General features: G+C 33.3%; 1 protein-coding gene across 10 annotated transcripts in view; it reads right to left on the bottom strand.

Moving 5' to 3' along the window:
* Positions 1-20,787, bottom strand: part of LOC106867394 (uncharacterized) — a 195,260-nt gene that overhangs the window by 56,629 nt on the left and 117,844 nt on the right. For all 10 annotated transcript variants that reach the window (XM_089349136.1, XM_089349137.1, XM_089349138.1 and 7 more), the window contains exon 2: positions 4,551-4,679. In XM_089349136.1, the coding sequence (XP_089205262.1) occupies positions 4,551-4,660 (110 nt within the window). In that variant the 5' untranslated portion in view covers positions 4,661-4,679. The remainder of the gene's footprint in view (positions 1-4,550; positions 4,680-20,787) is intronic.

Raw genomic sequence — 20,787 nt, 5'->3', positions numbered from 1 at the left:
GCAATAAATTGTAAGGTATAAACCTGGTAGTTTACTGGTAAAGCACACTCAGTTTCACAGTGTTCATTGAGCATTTGATTAATGAGAGAGACGGAAGATGAAAGATACGAGAATATTTATTGATCACTAGAATTGTTTCAACTCATGTAGAATTGATACCTCATGGGTGGGATACTGAACAACTGTATTGCGTATATGTATCTTTTTGCATCTCATTTTTATAGATCTTCCATAGTAATGAAGCTGTATCCCTTAATTTGCTGCTTTTGAATACAAATATTGAGAAGTAAACTTGCAGAACAAGTATTATTTTAAAGAAATACATCTTGTAATCACTGGAAGAGACACATCTACACCAATGTATACTCCTAGACCAGTTGTTCAGTATCTCAACCATGAGGGATTGATGCTAGATGGGTTGAAACAATTGTAGTGATCAATAAACATTCTTGTATCTTCCATCATCTGTATATATATATATATAAGACAAATAAGAAAATGGAGAGGATAAACAATCAACAAACATCCGCCAGTAAACATTCAATATATCTATTTACTAATCAATTACAAACATGTGTTTAAGTGATACAAGTAAACAAATGAAATCAGCCAATAAATACGTAAACGGATATATATATATAGAAATAAATGAATAATAATAGATGATACAAATCCCTTACGGCCGTTTCTACCATGAGGCATCAAAATCTTCCAAGTCATTCTCATCACGTCAGTGATATACAGGGATGAACAAACATTGGACAGAGATCAGACAATGATATAATTGAATGTTTACTGGCTGATGTTTGTCGATTGTTTATCCTCTCCATTTTCTTATTTCCCTTATAAATCCTGGGTAAATTTCCAATTTACCCCCACCCATACCTAGTATTCAATTGCAATATTCCCATGCAATAGTAAGCACTTGGTTAAAAATATGTAGGTACACATCCAGTAGTATATTGGATATGTAATATCCCTTAGATGGTTTCTTAACCTCTAACTCACACAGACATAAATATAAATATATATATATATATATATATATATATATATATACACGCACACACACACACACACATAAAACCTTCTCCTCAACTTAGGACTGAGTTCTGTTCCAACTGACAGGTCGTAAGTCGATCTGGTCATACGTTGAATTTATATTTTTCGACACTATTTTCATTCAAACACAACTGATGCTTCAAAGTGACTGAGTGAGAGACTGTGGCAGGCAGTGGATGCCTGGGTCTGAGGGAGACCTGCATTACCAGATGCTGCCATAGTTATCCTACATGTAGCTACCTAATGTCTGAAAATCGATTATTTATTTATTTATTTATTTATTGTGGTCGTAAATGCAGATGGTCGTTAGTCACATACGCCATAAGTTGAGGAGCTCTGTGTGTGTGTGTGTATGTAAATATATATATATGTATATGTGTGTGTGTGTTCATATTATCACATGATCTCTAGTATACTTATTACTCATCTCATTTTATCAAAGTCACAATTCTTACCAAATTCACTAAATGCATCTCCAAAAGTTATTCAAATAAGCTATATTCACTTACATTAGCTAACATTATAAGAAGGCATCTTTTTGTATGGTTTTAATTTTTTTGTTGGTTTCTTATTCAATAAATTCTCATAAAACTGACAGGTTAAATTGTGAATATAAACACCAATATTAAAATTATGCTTATTTTAAATCTTATAGTTCCTTTTGATCCAAATTTCATTACCATTGGTGAATTATTTGATTTTTCACCCTTCACTAATTTCCAACAAATTTTTATGAAGCAAAGTATTCGTGTGTATGTGCATGCATGCACATGCTTGTGTGTGTGTGTGCACATGCTTGTGTGTGTGCATGCATGCACATGTGTGTGCATGTGGATGTTTGTCTCTCATCATTTGAAAACTGATGCTAGTTTGTCTTCATCCCTGTAACTCAGCAGTTTGACCCCCCCCCCCAAAAAAAAACCATCAATAGAATAAGTACCAGGCTAAAGAATAAGAACGAGGGTCAATTTGATCTAGCAGATCCTTCAAGGCAGTACTTCAAGGATAGCCATAGTCCAGTGACAAATAAAAGAGTATATCCTTAAAAAAGATTAGCATCATATTTCAACCACAAAAAATGACAGCCTAATTATCTCATAATGGCTATTATAATCATGTAATGTGATTAGATATGTATTATACCAAATGGAAAAGAAAAAAAAAATGAATGAATGACCTGGTAAGGGAAGATGTCTATAGTAGAAGTAGAACAAAGCAAACTTAAGAAATATCTGGATCAGTAGTATGAAGTAGTAGTTACAGCAGAAATGCCAACAAAAAAAACATGTAGATCTATCCAACCTGTAACAGGGTGGAGGGTGGAGGGGGAAGACAATCATGGTTAGATCTTTTTTTTTTCCTCAAAATATGCAGCAAAATAATTTTCATAAATTATGCAGGAATCACACAACAAACAATGAATTTCTTTGAAATCCTTCTAAAAATATACTGGTCACAAGAGTAATGAACATCTGTTTTTAAACAATCAGATAAATAAAATTCTAAAGAATAACAAACTATTATAGAGCTATAATGGCACTGTCATATTTCATAACCATATTTAATAAAATATATTGAAACAAATTTTACATTCTTTGAAAGTGTTTTTAGTAATTTAAAAAGAGGTAGTACTCAATAACTTTTTCAAGAACTAGTTAGACAAAATGAGTTTAATATTATCTATATTAATTTTTGAACTGTTGCACAGTAATAGTTAGAAGGAAAACAAATGCAAAGATGGAAATACCATAGGGAAGTGTTCTGGGAAAGAGGGGGAAAAAAAGGAGAAAAGAGTTCAGAAGCTGTGAGAGTTAGGTACAACTAGGATAGCATACAGTTAGCAAGTTTAATAAATCAGAGATTGTTATAGTTAGTAGAAAAAGAAAAAAGACAGATGAACAATTGGTAAATGTCTGGTGAATATTTGCGAATGAAGACTTGCACAGTAGAGAAAATTTTGGCAGATACTATGTATGATGTTCCAGATATGTAGGCACTAGATAGGAATATATTTTGATAAAGTATAGGAGGTTTTCAGTTGTAAAGTATTTTCTAGTATGCTTGTTTTTTTTTTTTAACCATTTGTTCTAGTACAAGAAGAATAACATATAACATTTGCATATTGCTGGATAAAGTGTTCTTATAGTATTTGTTATTACCACTATAACTACTCAACTTTCAAGCAAGAGTAGAACTTGTTTTCCTCCAGATAGACTGAGAAAAGAGCAACAGAATGGCTGTAGTAAAAGTGTGAACAGATGACAAGTCCCTGCTTCAAAAATTTATATCAACAATTAATTAAAACCAAAAGTTTGAGGACACCATCTTCCTTCTCTCCTTCTTCCTGCCACTTAGTCTTGAAGGGTTTGTAAAGGTTCTTTCACATTGCCTTTCCTCTCTAACTATAAATAACAAAAAGGATAATCTAGTGTGGATATTGATCATGAATCCTATTTTTCTTTCTTTCTTATGTTCCCATTAAAAAAAGTGATTGACTTAAAAAGAAGTTTTAGAAAAAATAGTTTACTTGGTATGTAAGAAAAGAATAAGAAAGAAAACTCAATACCATGTTACAGGTACAATTAGTGAAAGTAAAATAACTAAACTGGCACTCCATATGATGGCAGAATAGTGAAAGTATAAAAGATGTAATAGGATCTCTGGCAGACCAACAAGTAACCAAAACTACAAGTGTGTTAATTGACTAAATAGTTAAAAAGATGAGTTTTCATCACATGAAGATCACAGCTCACAAGAAAGTTATTACATAAATTATATATTTGATGTGGAAGGCAGATTAGGGGATAGTATAATACAGAGGGAACAATAGGACAAGAAATTCAGAAAACAGCTCAGTTAGCACTAAAATATTTTTCTTTCTGTATGCAAAACAAAATAGATCAGCTATTTGTAAAAGATGGCACTAAATAATGTTGAGTATGGTCCATTTGATACAAAAAGGTAAATTACAAAAAATGTTGAGAGTAAATAAGAGGGCAATGAAGACACTGGTAACAACAAAGGTCACATAAAAATATAATGCTAGTAGATAACAAATACTAAGATGAAAAAGTTCAAGGAATTGGTGGCAAAAGGTGCAGCAGAACAGGTAATCTAAGGTACACATGAAGTAAACAGTTAGTATACACTTATCATAAGCGCATTTGGTGGAATGAGAAGAAACCCATTATGATACATAGAAATATATCATACTGCTGATTTGGAAAAATGGATAAAAAATATTGATGATGCTGATGAGATACAAATTCAAAGAATTATTTATAGAACTTAATAATAAATAAAGAATATATTCAAATTCCTAAAATTCCCCAATATTTACTTTTTAGCACTGTCTACATAAATTAACTACATGTAACTAATCACTAGCTTAGTTTCTTAATTATAGGCTTCTGACTTCTTACCATTTGACAAATAGCCACTATTGTTTGGCCTTGCTAGGGATATAAAAGGTTACAAAAAGCACTAACCTTGTGACCTGAAGATCATCTCTTAGTTTAGTGTAAAATTGTTCAAGTTGTACTTCGGCCAATAATTCATAGAGCCATTCTTGACTGTCGCTGTCTTCATTCATATTCATATTGTGGCTGCCACCAACACTGAAACAAATGAAAATACAGAAATAAAGAGAATAATATTTCCATACAAGTATTGATGCACTGAATTTCATTCAATTCAATTGAATAATAATAATAACAATAATAATAATAATAATAATAATAATAATAATAATAATAATAATAATAAATAATAATACCATTTTTTTGTTTTAAAATTCATTGACAATTTAGACTCAATGCTTTTGATGAAATCAGACCAAAATAAACAGGTACCAAGAACATTTTTAAAAGCCATCTCTTGAAATATGTAATGAATTACATTAATATTTTCATTTTAAAATATTTGATGTCAAGTGATATGGTAAAGAGCATACTATCATTACAATCATTCCATGTAGAAAAGCTTTATATATAAGAACTTTAGCCATTAGAGAGGTCTCGTTCTAAATTTATTAACTAAAACTGTGCTATTTTTTTTTCTTACTACTGAATTCCTGTGTCATTTGTTTATCTACTTTTAGATTTAAAATAAAGATTGGTCATAAGTTATCATTCAAGACAATTCAAGATAAGTTAATGTGGCCCATATGGCTTGTTGAAAGGAAATTTATTCTGTAACATTGTGTCCAGAGTTTCAGATTTCAAACTTTTATTTTGCAGATATAATGCACAGATATCTTAATTATTGCACTAATGCACTGTCTACTAGATGTAGTGTTCAAAAAGATTAAATCACTGAAGTCAAACTGAAGACAAAGAAATGTTTATGACCTTTTAGGCTATCCTACACAAGATAAGAGATGAATGAGGTCAGTGTTGTTAATGGTCAGTATGAAATGCTGCAAATTAGTGGATAATGTTGGTAAGGATTCCAACAGGTTAATGTTCTAGAGAAGAAAGTATGGGTAAAATGTTTGGTATAAAGTCTATAAGGTAAGGTAGACAATGAACATAAGAGAAGTAGGTGTTTATGTGGGACCACATATTGAAAAGAGCAGAAGTTAATTTAAAATTAGAAGAAAAAACAGTCTAAGAACATGGGCTTAATGGTGGGATATTATTTGTGAATGTAGAACTGCCTATCAAAGAGATCATATTTTATTCATGACAGGTTTGGTGAAGAAAGAAGCTAACTTAAGAATATACTGTTCCAGAGTAATGGCCAAGATACACACAGAGAAAAAATATACATGCAGACTTTCTTTTTCTCTCTCTCTCTCCCTCACACACACACACACACACACACACACACACACACACACAAGGTGTCTTAGTTAAAAGTTTCCATGATACAGGGTGAAGAGAAAACACAAGCTACCATAAATTTTTTAAAATCTTTGGTTTAGTTGAGTAAAATTTATATCAATAAAATGGGTAAGCAGAAAGAAAAATGTTATGTTGTATTAAAAGCAAACAAGTAATATTTGATTAAAAATACTAATTTAAGTAACCAATGCTTTTGATGAAATCAGACCACAACAAACAGGTGCCAAGAGCATTTTTAAAAGCTATCTTATATATTTTCTCTAGAAATATGTAATGAATTACATTAATATTTTCATTTTAAAATATTTGATGTCAAATGATATGGTAAAGAGCATACTATCATTACAATCATTCCACCGAAGTGGTTTGTAAAATACATGACAATGTTTTGATGCTCTATCATATCGTTTAATGTCCGCTTTCCATGCTGGCATGGGTTGGACGGTTTGACTGAGGGCTGGCTGCAATCTGATCTGGCAAGGTTTCTACAGCTGGATGCTTTTCCTAATGCCAACCATTCCAAGAGTGTAGTAGGTGTTTTTTATGTGCCACCGGCACAGGGGTCAGTCAGGCATGTTCAAATAGTGCTTCTTATGTGCTACTGGCATGGGAGCCAGTCAGGCAGTACTGGCATTGACCACACTCACATGGTGCTTTTTACGTGTCACCAGCACAGGAGCCAGTCTGGTGGGACTGGCATCTACCATGCTCGAATGGTGCTTTTTACATGCCACTGGCATGGGTGCCAGTCAGGCAGTACTGGTACCTGATTCAACAGGTCTTCTCAAGCACAGCATATTGCCCAATGACTGAAGGATACTCTTAAATGGGCCGGTTATGTGACATTGGCATAGGCCATGGCTACGGTCTCACTTGGCTTGCTGGGTCTTCTCAAGCACAGCATATCTCCAAAGGTCTTGGTCACTTGTCATTGCCTCTGTGAAGCCCCACGTTTGAAGGTTGTGCTTCACCACCTCATCCCAGGTCTACCTCTTCCGCAAGTTCCCTCCACTGTTAGGATGTGACACTTTTTCAAACAGTTGTCCTCATCCATATGTAACACATGATCACACCAGCAAAGTTGTCTCTCTTGTACACCACATCTGATGCTTCTTATGTCCAACTTACCTCTCAGGGCACTTACACTCTGTCATGTATGCACACTAGTGTTACACATCCAGCGAGGTATACTAGCTTCATTTCACTGCCATGTAGCATGGCTGTTTGCACGCATGCATCATACAGTCTACCTTTCACTCTGAGTGAGAGGCCCTTTGTTACCAGCAGAGGTAGGAGCTCTCTGAACTTTGCCCAGGCTATTCTTAGTCTAGCAACTGTGCTCTCAGAGCATCCACCACTGCTACTGACTTGGTCACCTAGGTAACGGAAGCTATCAACTACTCCTAGCTTTTCCCCCTGGCATGTGATGGAAGCTGTTTTCTGCACATTTTCAATGTATCTGCCACACACAAAAACTATCTTCCAAGTTAACCTTCCTTTGGTTCAATCTTATAAAAGCTTAAATAACATTTTGAATACTAGTAAATGAATGAGAATCCTTTAAAGGATTTGCAACTTTTCTTTAGCATGATAATGAAAAATTATGTTTTATGTCATGGTAATCCCCACATTTGACTGAAAATGTCAAATTATATGCTGTATGTAATTAGATAAAATTACAACACTCATCCATGCAATGCCAGCAAAATATGAAAAAAGAAAAAAAAGGAAACTTTGACTAAAAACAGAGTGAACCAAGAGTAAGCTGATCGACTGGAAGAGATATTGTATACTAAAGGGATATGAAAATATCAATATCTTCAGAACCATCATTGTAAACAGTTATCTATGAAAAAATTTATAGTTTTATTTTTGAAAGATAAACATCATCAAAAGAACTACAGCTGGCTGTGAATTTTAAGGATTTGGGCTTGAAGGCCAAGGTGTGATTTCATATCATGCCACCACTGATATTTGTCCCCAGCAAAAAACAGCTAACACTTAACGTAGTCCATCAAGCTGCAAAGAGTCACACCTGACAGGAAGTTGTGTATAAATGGGTATTATAAGAAGGTACTACATAACTATCAAGTGCTTTATTAACTTGCAATGCCTTGTTAAGATATTCCCAGAAGTAAAACAAGTGCTAGGTTGGTATGCCCATATTTAGAAGGAAGAGATGTCTTTTTTTTTAATATTTAATACAATGGGATATGGTCTAGCATGTCACCTATTATTCAAAATATCTCTTAGAGGCAGGATTGATTACACACACACACACACACCTCTGAAATGAAAGAGATCAAACTAGGTACTATCAGTCTGCATAATGTGTTTCATAATAGTTCACATAACAACTCAAACCAGCTAGTCTCATCACTACATAATATGTATGTATATATATATATATATATATATATATATATATATATATATCAGTATCAATCAATTCATAGCTGAATCACCACCACCATTAAAATGGCAGTGCTGGTTCAGTTAGGTTGATGTATCCAAATCTGGAAGGAGGAGATATTTTTACAAAAATGTTCAACACAATGAAATAAGTTCAGCAAATGTTTGACTTAAATATTTGAATGGATAGTACAGATCACAATAAACACATTTTCTTTAACTTTCTGTAGAGTCTTATTGGAAACAATATAAAAACATATGAGTAAATTCAAATTGCAGTTTTAAAAGCAATTTTCAAGTTTTAAACCTTCAAAATGCATGTTTTTATAAATCTGTTATAAATCATCAAAAATGTGATTTAGCTTGTAAACCATTCATTAATAGCAACAATAAAATCATATATCATTATAATTTCTCTATGCTATTGGTAAACTAAACCTCACAAATGCCAGTGTACCTTTCTCTTAGTTAATGTTTTCATCCAAACTTTCACAGACTTCAGCCACTAATGTGTCTTAGGAACACACTCTTTGCCAAGAATAAACTTTAAACTCATAATTTTTCTATCTTCTTTTGTTCAATATAAAATCAATTAACTTTTCAGTCCCAAGTGATTTCTAGGTAATCAATTAGGCTGCTAGCTTCCAACAACTCATGTTACAGATATTATATCAGAAAACTCTCGCAACATTGTGACCACTTCATTATTAGTGCTATGTACCAGTGTTTCGATTTTGGTTTCTAACAAGTCTGTTAAATTTCCCTGACAGTTACTTTTGAAGGATCTCATCCAATTATTACTGCTTTGGGGCATACACACATTGTAGCAGCAGACCTATGATGTTATAGAATTACATGTTTCAGTACCATAATTGTATCATTCACTGTCTATATCATTATCATCATCATCATCATCATCATCATCGTTTAACGTCCGCTTTCCATGCTAGCATGGGTTGGACGATTTGACTGAGGACTGGTGAAACCGGATGGCAACACCAGGCTCCAGTCTGATTTGGCAGAGTTTCTACAGCTGGATGCCCTTCCTAACGCCAACCACTCAGAGAGTGTAGTGGGTGCTTTTACGTGTCACCCGCACGAAAACGGCCACGCTCGAAATGGTGTCTTTTATGTGCCACCCGCACAAGCCAGTCCAGGGGCACTGGCAACGATCTCGCTCGAAAATCCTACAGGAGCCAGTCAGGCGGTACTGGCAACGGCCACGCTCAAAATGGTGCATCTCATGTGCCACCCGCACAAGAACCAGTCCAGGGGCACTGGCAACGATCTTACTTGGCTTGCCGGGTCTTCTCACGCACAGCCCATTTCCAAAGGTCTCGGTCCGTAGTCATCTTCTTTTTATTGATATATACATAATTAAAATAATCTATTTGCATGTGTGGGGCTACATTTTATGGTTTAAAGGATGAATATTTAATACTAAGGCTTTTGCCTCCAATGGTAACTATGTCTGGGTAAGGATACAGATTAAGTTTTAAAATAACTCTCAAACTGTAATTACAAGATTAAAAACATTTGAGTCAATAATTTACAATTTTTTGTTGAACATGCACACATTTATACACACACATTTATTTGATAACAAATATTTACAACCTAACTGAAAAAGTTTCTAAATAACAGTGACATATAGACTTACTTACATTTAATAATTTCAAAGGCAGTTTACTTAAATGTTTCTTATATCACTTGATAAAATTTAAGAACTACAAGGGAGCAGATATTTAATATGTGTTCAATCATAATTACATGCTCATCAGAATACTTAAGACATCGTATCCATCTTGTATTGCAAAAATGCACACAGTGGAACTCAGTACTGTGGACTCTGCTGATTCAAACTCGGAATACTGGGTGCTGACACTGGTTGCCAAATTTACATCCAATGGCAGTTTATTTTTGAACCTTCTTGATAGTCTCTGCCCTTAAAAAAATGTATAAACACAGTAGTACCTATTTTATGAGTATATGAAAACCAAAAGCACACTACACACATACCCATAAAACAAAAACTCTCATCAGTATGAGACTGTGAAAGACAAAGGTTGGCCTTTCAGTGATAGGCACAGAAAACCTACAGACATTTATAGATTCCATTGATCCATTTTCAATCATTAGGCTTGCATCAATCCTAGATTATATATAGTAAAAAGGCATCCATATATGTATATGCACATGAGTAGAGGTGGAAAATGTGAGAAAGATTGAAAAGTTTCCAGCATGCAACAATAATGGTACTGACATCAAACTAAACAAAAATATTTTCAGAGGGAGAGAAGTGAATCCTATTAGCTTTTATTCATTTCAATCATTGGACTGTAGCACTACCTTGAAGGGTTTAGTCAAACAAATTGACATTAGTAGTTATATTTTTAATTGTGTTATTTTACGGGTCTCTTTATCAAACCACTATGTAACAGGGATGTAGACAACCCAACACTGGTTGTCAAGTGGGGAGTGGGGGACAAGCATGACCACAAAGAAAGAAAGACATCCATCCATATATATATATATATATATATATATATATATATATATATATATATATATATATATATTTATATATATATATATATATATATATATATATACATACACACACACAGAGATGATGATGATATGATGGCGGTAGTCTCTCATAGTCCAAAAAAGGCAGTTCTGCAATTTCTTGCTGAATAATCTGCACAAATGATTTGTTTATAGTTATCAAATGTTTGTACTGTACATTAACTCACTCTCTTCATCAAATCAATGCTGTCTGTACGCGTGCATGATGTACCACACATCAAGTGTCACAGTGATTGCAGAGCCATGTGAGATGAAGTGCACTGCTCAAGAACAGAAAGCACTACCTGGTCCAGGAATTGAAATCACAATCTTGTGATCGTGAGCGCAACACCATAACCACTGGGCCATGTCCCCGCACACACATATATAAACACATATACAAACACACACATGTATATGTGTACATGCATGTGTATGTGTGCAAACAATGATAGTTGTATCATTGTGTTAATGTCTATCATACAACATTTGCATGGGTTCACAGATCTACCATCACTGTCCATTATATTGCTATACAAATTTCTATTTCTTTTTCTTTTTGTCATCCCCAGATTTGGTTTCATCATATATACCCAATTCTGTCTTAGTTTTCATGCAACAGGTATTTTCTTTTATGCATGTATATGTACACTTGCTTGTGTGAGTGAGTGTATATTTGTGCATGCATGCGTGTATGTGCATGTGAAAACTAAATATAATATCATCAGTTATATTTTCAACTTTCCCTGTTCTTGTGTGTTGAATAAGATTGCCACAGATCATGTTGCCTGTGGCAACACTGCCTTCTATATATATATATATATATATATATATATATATATATAAATTACACAAATACATACACACAAACAAATGCAAGCACATGCATGTACACACACACACACACATGCATGCATACACACAAATGCACAAAGACACATACACAAACAAGTACAGTACTGGGGTTATGATGATAGGAAGTAGTTAATATTTTCTCAATTTCCAGTAGACTGAAACCTAAAAAAAATTATTCAGTGTTGATCATGCCACTCGAAATACAATTCAGAAAGATAACTGTAGGATGATGACATATAACATCTAGTATTATATAACCAAACATAAACGCTATTGTCCTACTATCTACCTATATAGTAGTTACTACCTTAACACTCCTTATTCACAGGTATGTTTCTCATGACAACTTCATGAAAAACTACAGGTGGATCTCCTCCAGAATATTTTATATAAAAAAAAAAGTTTTCCAGTAGGGTTTTCAGAGACTGAAATATATATGATGATGATGATACACACACACACACACACACGCATATGCATAGATACATACATGTGCAAACATACATAAATATATATACACACACACACACATACATACATACATATACACATATACATACATACACACACAGACGTTAAATGATGTTGATGATATATACATATAGCAAACACATTAAATACACACACACCCAGAGGCATGATAAGTTTTATACCTACTTAAGGTTACAAGATTTTGTGTTCATGTAAATTGTAAAGTATGCCCACTACTTTAGGGATATGGTCTTAAAATCCACTCTTCTTAGCCAAAAGGCTTCTCAGTGTTTTAGTAAAGATCAAAGTATAGAAAACATTTGAAAAAACTGTAATCACAATACATATTGGTGCAGACGAGGCTGTGGGGAGAGAAGCTTGTTTCCCAACCACATGGTTCTCGGTTCAGTCCCAATGCATGTTACATTGGGCAAGTTTCCATCGACCAAATCCACACACACACATATATATATTTATATATATATATATATATATATATATATATATATATATATATATATATATATATATGTATGTATATACAGTTCAAATTTGCAGTAAACAAGAGATGAAGACAGGTAAACGAACAAGCAGGTTGATGCTCAGGAAGAATGGAAAAGCCTTTGACATTTTGAGCCTACACTCTTCAAAATGTTGAGAGGGGGGAAAAAATGGAGAGACAACAAAAAAAAAATGGATATATGTGTGTGTGTGTGTGTGTGTGTGTGTGTGTGTGTGTGTGTGTGTGTGTGTGTGTGTGTGTGTGTGTGTGTGTGTGTGTGTGTTACATGGGAAAATGCGACCATGAAAAATAATATTCTTAAGATTATAAACCTGGAAAAGTGCAGGACAAGTTATTACACCTGTAAAAGTATAGGACAAGCTATTACTTCTAGTAAAATAAAGAATAAGAAACTTTTTACTTAAAATATTGCCGCAAAGAATGCCAATTCTTCTAATTTATCACACTTTATAGTTCTCATCTTTTAAATTTATTATACAAAACTGTTCAGCTAATTTGTAAGTTTGTCTAATTAGTCACTTTTTTCTGTAATTTAAGGTAGTAAATTAGCCAAATTCTACTTAAATAAGTATAATGTTATTTGTTAACTATAATAAAATAAGTTTTAATATTCAAATTTTAATTTTAGCTGCAATATTTTAAGTAAAACGTTTCTTATTCTTTACTTTACTAGAAGGAATAGCTTGTTCTATAATCTTAAAATCTTAAGAATATTACTTTTCATGCTCGCATTTTTCCATGTAATCCATGATTTTTCCAGGCATTGCTGTTATAATTAATAATGTGTCAATTAATAATTTAAGATTTTACCTTATAAAATACTGAAAGATAATATTTCAATTTTTCCATGTAAGTGATGATAATATTTCAATTTTTTTCATGTTTAATTTAAATACATGTTGTGATTGAATTATTTGATATTACCCATCCACACCAAATTATTGGCAGGGATTTTTATCATGTTGTTGGTTGCGCCATGGCTCACCAAAAGTTACAAACAAGACCCCAAACCCATCAGTTACCAGGCTCACCTCAAGTAATCTAATTTTGCAATATTAGTAGGTCACAGGAAATCATTCAACGAAAAGAAAAATTTCCAGTGATTCTGGGATTGGGGGGGAGCCCCCCACCTCATTTTTTCCAAACCAAAATAAGGGATTTGCAGTATATTAGGAGGTCAGGGTACTTGATTCCACACAAAAAATCAAATGTTTTGTTCTTTTTTTTTCTTAGTGAAAATCATGCGGGTGTTAATATAGAAATTTACCATAATGTTGTTGTTATTTAGCCTCAAATCAACCCTGATACTGCAAATCTATCATGAAAGACATTCCAGCCTTCAGCGAACTGTCTTTTTAGGGATAATCTAGGACATTACATACAATGGGTGTGTGATTTAGGTAGAGGATATTTTGGCTGCTATTTTTAGCGTGTCGAGTGACCAGGTAGAGGCTCTTTCATTGGTTCGATTGCGTGATGAGATTTTTTTACACATATATGTAACATGTATATATATCATCGACAGAAATTAGAGATTAAGTCAAAAGCTGAGAGTTTCGTGTATTGGCACTTATCAAACATGAATTTGTCCATTGTCACGCTGTAACTTCTGACGAAATAACTTCTAAAATACAAAATTTTGTCAAAAACATTAAGAGTAAACCCTGTTCTGTGACACATTCTACCAGTATCGGAAGTTTGAAAGTGTTTAGTTAAAAAGAATTAATTAAATAATCTGTACAACTAATTGAATAGATCTGAAATGGATAAAAGACAAAGTTGAATTTCAACTCAGAACATAAAGACAGACGAAATACCGCTTCTAAATTACAAAATTTCGTCAAAAACGTTAAGAGTAAACCCTATTCTATGTGACACATTCAACCAGTATCGGAAGTTTTAAAGTGTTTAGCTAAAAAAAATTAATGAAATAATCTGTACGTCAAAGTTGATCTCGGAGAAATTTGTACTCAAAACGTAAAGACAGACAAAATATCACTCAGCATTTTGCCTGGCGTGCTAACATTTCTGCCTGCTCGCCGCCTTATAATATAAACGTTCCTTATTTACAGACATTAAATTTCGTAGCATTTTATCTCATAAGTGTTTTTCTACTGATTTTTGTTCAATACGACTAATGACTCTGAATTCTTCATGCATTTTTCTATCATTTAAGCCTAAGAAAACTATACTTTTAATTTAAAATTTAAAAAAGTTTTGCTAGTTGAAAATGAATATCTACCTTACTGCCCACTTGAGGTCTGACATATTTCGATGTAACTTTTTTTCTACTGAACCAAATCTCAAAGTATTTATGCCAGAGTGTAGCTGAGGAGATGTTCTCTTTAAAACTATTTACAGTTTGCAATTTAGTTGAGAACTGAATTAGTGGTGAAGCTTGGAAGCTACTGCAATTGATGGACTTAAGAATATATTCAATTACTACTGTGATTGAATGATATATATTCTATAAAGGATCTAGGGTAAGGCCAGAACAATGCGAAGTAAATGCAAGGTAAATCCCAAGAAAACAAATATATGAATTAATGTAGACTTACTCTGCATTCATTATTTCAGGGTTATGACCCTATTTTCAAGAAATTAATGAATGTTGCAACACTCCATTATACAATATATTCTACACAATGCTTCATAGTAAATATTCCATTATAACTTATGTATGTATGTGTGTGTGTGTGTGTGTGTGTGTGTGTGTGTGTGTGTGTGTGTGTGTGTGTGTATGTGTATATATATATATATATATATATATATATATATATTCAGAGATCCCCTTCGGTCACGAATGACCATGGGATTGCACCTAAAAAGTTACCCTCTGAGGCACAAATCCGGGTAAAGTTGTTTATTGAAGACCCGCAGTCACCCATGCATACTAGTCCACCCCTCTGCACCGATGTTATCCAAGGGAAAGGCAAAGGCCAATAATACAGCTTGGCACCAGTGACGTCGCGACTCATTTCTACAGTTGAGTAAACTGGAGCAACGGGAAATAAAGTGTCTTGCTCAAGAACACAAAATGCAACCCAATCTGGGATTTGAACTCACAACCTCACGGTCATAAGTTCGACGCTCTAGCCACTGAGCCATGCACCTTCACTATATATATATATATATATATATATATATATATATATATATATAGTGTTGGTGTATCTACATTCCTGTAACTTGGAAGTTCAACAAAAGAAGCCGATAAAGTACCAGACTTAAAGAAAAAAAGAAAAATAAGTACTGGGGGTCCATTTGTTCAACTAAAATTCTTCAAAGCAATGTCTCAGCAAAGCTGCAGTCTAATGATTGAAACAAGTAAAAAAAATTAAAAGATATATGTATATACATATATGTGTATTTGCATATTTTCTTGAGTCACAATGACTCTCTAGATGTGCGTGTGTGTACATATATAAATCAATCTTTACCACCACTATTTATCATCAACACAAAACTCCATACAACCTCTGCCATTATCAACTCACCAACCCCTTAATAACCAACAATAATTGCAATGAGAAGAAATTCCATCTAAGATAAATGACAAGAACATAAGATAATGTGGAATCCTGGTGTATTTTAAAGTTGAATGAAATCTCTTTGATCTTAGATCAATGAGGATTGACTAGAGAAGAGATATACAATACAGTTAACGAGAACAGTAGGAACACCATCAACAACAATACTCCATCATCACCAAAACCAATACCACCATCACCTATCCACCAACTTTTCAATAACCAAGTGGCAACAACAATAAATAGTGTCAGTATGATAGCAATGTCTGCTGCTACATATGTTATATGCCAACACAATGAAGAGAGAGACAGAATAGAGTGTGGAGATTTTATGACTTAAATCATAGTTGTAAGGGGCTAAGTGCTCATGAACTTGGTAATCCTTCTACTACCTATAATCATACAGTACTCCCTCCAATCTCACTTCTTCACCCTTTCCTAATCTCATTTCCAGTCTTACATCCATTTCACATTTTTTTGCTCTCACAAAAGTTCTTTCCTAGTACTACTTTGTGTTACTACATATTTTTTGTGGATAATGCTGATGGCTGCCACTGTTGGATTTACCTATAATTCAAGGCACCAGGAAAGAAACAAACTAAAGACAGTAGTGTGTAAAGGAAACATAAAAGGACTACTTGTGGGAGAAAAAAAATGCCAGCTGCATTGCCAAAACATTAAAGCTTGTACTGTCTACAATGAGAACAATACATGACAATAGAGAGAAAATTAAGTGCTTAAAAAAACTACTATATTAACTGCTTCGACATTATATTTTTGGAAGATCTAATCGAATACTTAGAATGGAATGGCTCTTGAGTGTATGGATCAAGAATCCCATAATGTGTTGATAAACATTAAGGTAATTAACAAAAGCTAAACGTTTGCATGATGATTTTCAGACAAAGGAAGGTGAAACTTCCAATGGAAAACCATTCCTCACTGGTGAAGGCTGGTTTGAAAAATTGGATCAACACAACATAAAAATGGCTGGTAGAGCTGTCAGTGTTGATACAGAGGCTGCTACCAATTATCCTGAACAGCTGAAGAAAATGATTGCTGAAAGAAGCTACACACTCCTTGAAAGTATGTAATATCGATAAAATTGGCAGTTCATGTATGCTAAAACTTTTATTTCTGAGAAGGAAAATCAACATCAAGATTTAAAGCTTCCAAAAATCATCAGACAGTTCTTCTGGACAGAATTACCCATTGATGATATGAAATTAAAGCCCCTACTTGTGTATCAAATCAATAATCCAAGGACTTTCAAGGGTTACACAAAGTTTAATCTACTTCTGATATGACATTCATATAAAGAAGCAATGATGACTGAAAACCTTTTTGAAGAGTCATTTTTACAAATAAAGTAGTGTCAAACATATTTCCAACAAAGCATTGTTCCTTTTAGACAATGGACTAAGCCACCTAGTGAACTTAAATGAATTGAATACTTTCTTGCTTCAACCAATACATTAAGGTATGATAGCTAACTTCAAGTCATATTATCCAAGAAGAACGTCCAAATAACTTATCAAAGCAACTGACAGAGAAGATTACAGATTTCTGGATGAAATGCCCAGGAAGATCTATAGATAGTAGATACTTTTGTTTACCCAGGTGATCTAATTAACAGCAGAAGAGGATGTTCTAAAAGTATAGTTGCTAGACTAAGATTAGGATTGAGAAAGTTCTGAAAGCTATTACCTTTGTGAGCAATAAAAGGTATCTCTCTCTCAGAATGATAAGCAGATTGTATGATGCTCATATACAAACATCAATGATATATAGCCCTGAATACAGAAAATGCAAATGCTAGAAAAAAAATGAAGCTAGCATGATCTGCTGGATGTGTAACATCAGCATGCATGTATGACAAAGTGTAAATGTGTAGAGAGAGAAATTGAGTATAAGAGGCATCAGATATAGTGTGCAAGAGAGAAGACTGTGCTTGTGTGCTCATGTGATGAGGACAGCTGAATAAAGAAATGTTAATAGCTAAATGTGAATGGAACCTTTGGAAAAAAGAAATCCAAGAAAATGTGGATCAAAAAGAATGACCACCAGATGTTGAGCCTCACAGAGGAGATGACAAAGAACCAAAATGATTGGCAACTTATTGTGCTTGGGAAGATTTATCCATTTAAACAAAGATGAAATCTGAAAAGCATATCATTTATGTCTATGCCTCTGCACACAATCTGTCCCAGATGAATCTCTCCCCCACAACTCTAGATGTTAAACAACGATGAAGAGGATGATGATATATATTAAGACATGTGCATGTGTGTGTGTGTGTATATCATATATATATATATATCTATATATATATATATATATATATATATATATATATATATATATATATATACGTATGTGTGCATGCATCTATATATGTATGTATATATTTACATATCTTTGCATGCAACTGTCAGTGTATGTCTGAGAGAGTTTGTGTGAGTGTACACTATTTTATAATCTTTAAGACAACAATTTAAGTTCCATGTTTGAAGAAAGATACTTGGCTGTGTTTATTCCAAGTTGATAGCACTTTTTTTTCTCAAATTCCCAGATACTCTTTGGCCATTGGTGACATGAGATTTTTATTAGGAAAAACACCAATGTGAGTGTAAATGTTTTTGTCTGGAAGCTTTGGCAACTCAGCAGTATTTAAACATAAGCTGCACCTCTTGGATTGTTAGCAATTATTACCTTTAAAGAACTGTCAATTAGGAAAATGTTTTTAAGTGTTGAAATTTCTAAAAATAATTTTTGTTTGATACATGTGTTGTCATTAGGTGGGATACCTTAGTGGGTTGGTAAGGGAACCATTTCAAACAGACATTTTTCTCAGAAAGTAGTAAAGTTTAATAGATAATCTCTCCTTTGAAAAGGGTCAACAAATAGAAATTACCTTCTTGGAAAAACTGTGAAACTATAGAAGAGGTAGCAACTTGTTGCTTTCAGATTTACCATGAGCACAATAGTGAAACAGAAGTTGTTTTTTTTTTATTAGTAAATCTATTACAGATAATGGCTTGGTGTTAACCTTAAGCTGGGTTGTATTTAACACAGATGATTCAATATCAATACAATTTGAAAACAAAATTTGAGCTTATGAAAATTAATGAATGAATGAGGAACTCAGAAAAATTCATTATTTCTCTCAATGAAGAGATGTCCTAATGGAATAGTAGATTACACATATGGGCACTCAAACAGTAAATTCTAAACGTTATGAACAACCAGTATTTATAGAAGTTTATCTGTTGGGAAAAGTTACTGATAAAATTTTCTGCATTCAAATTTGATTTAAGAAAAAAATATAATTGCAGGCATAAACAAGTGGAGAAAGCTAATCGTGTTATGCAGATGGTTGTCATTTGGCTGTTTGTGATGCACGCTATAAGTAAACTGAACCACATTGTGAAGTTAATTTATCTAATGACTCTCCCTCTCTCCCTACACACACACACACACACACACACATGTGTGTGTCCGTCCTTCCCATGAACTCAATCTCCACACCTAAGATTTTCAAATAAATAACTGTAAACTGTAGATTTATTAACATTAAACATACTTCAAGGTATTCTGAATTACATTGAGTTATATATATAGCTGCACATAATTTAGAATACCTGAAATATATACATACATACATACACACACACATATATACATGTGTATGTCTGAATATACATAAATGCAAATATACGTCACATATATTTTATGCATATGCATGTATGTGTGCATGTGCATACTCACACACACATATGAACATGATAGTTGTTTATCCTCTCTAAAGAAGGACAATTATCCCAAAACAGATCGCTAAGAAGATTCCTAATTATTTTTCTGTTCACCTCACAGAACAATAGAATGTCTTCATATATTTCCAACTCCATAGTAAAAACTTTTCATATAAACATCTGTAGAATTATCTATATTATTGCTTCAAGTATTTTGAATTAAACTGTGTTCTATATAAATATATATTATTTAGTTTACTGTGGCCATCTGACATCATATATAAATCAGGATGGTTGTTAGTGTTGTATCTTGATAAGCTACTATAATATATAGTGATTTAGATTCAAAGTCTTCTGAACAACCAAAGAATAATGGTACATTTGCTTTGAAAAGGGACAATTTTCTCAAAATAAATCTGTAAGAAGATACCCAATTATTTTTTGATTTCTTAAGAGAAAAATACAAGGTCTTTGTATCACCTTAAATTTCCAGATAAAATTTCCAAATAAACTGCTGTAGATTTATCTACCTTATACATGTTTCAGACAGTCTGAATTATGTTGAATTCTATATAAATATATATCCCTTATATTTTACATAAAGTTTGCTCTGCAGAACACTTACTTCATCAGCTGTCAACTGGAGATAACCACAGTTTTGGTATTCTTCACAGAGATTGATACTACCAGGGAATACTGAGTGCTTATAGCCTATGCTCCAGCATGTTTTTTTTTCTTTCCATCATCCAGTCCACAACTACAAATTAGGC

The sequence above is a fragment of the Octopus bimaculoides genome, chromosome 3 (genome assembly GCF_046866305.1).
Source record: "Octopus bimaculoides isolate indiv1 chromosome 3, ASM4686630v1, whole genome shotgun sequence".
Lineage (NCBI taxonomy): Eukaryota > Metazoa > Mollusca > Cephalopoda > Octopoda > Octopodidae > Octopus > Octopus bimaculoides.
This window is presented reverse-complemented; position numbering and strand designations above follow the sequence as displayed.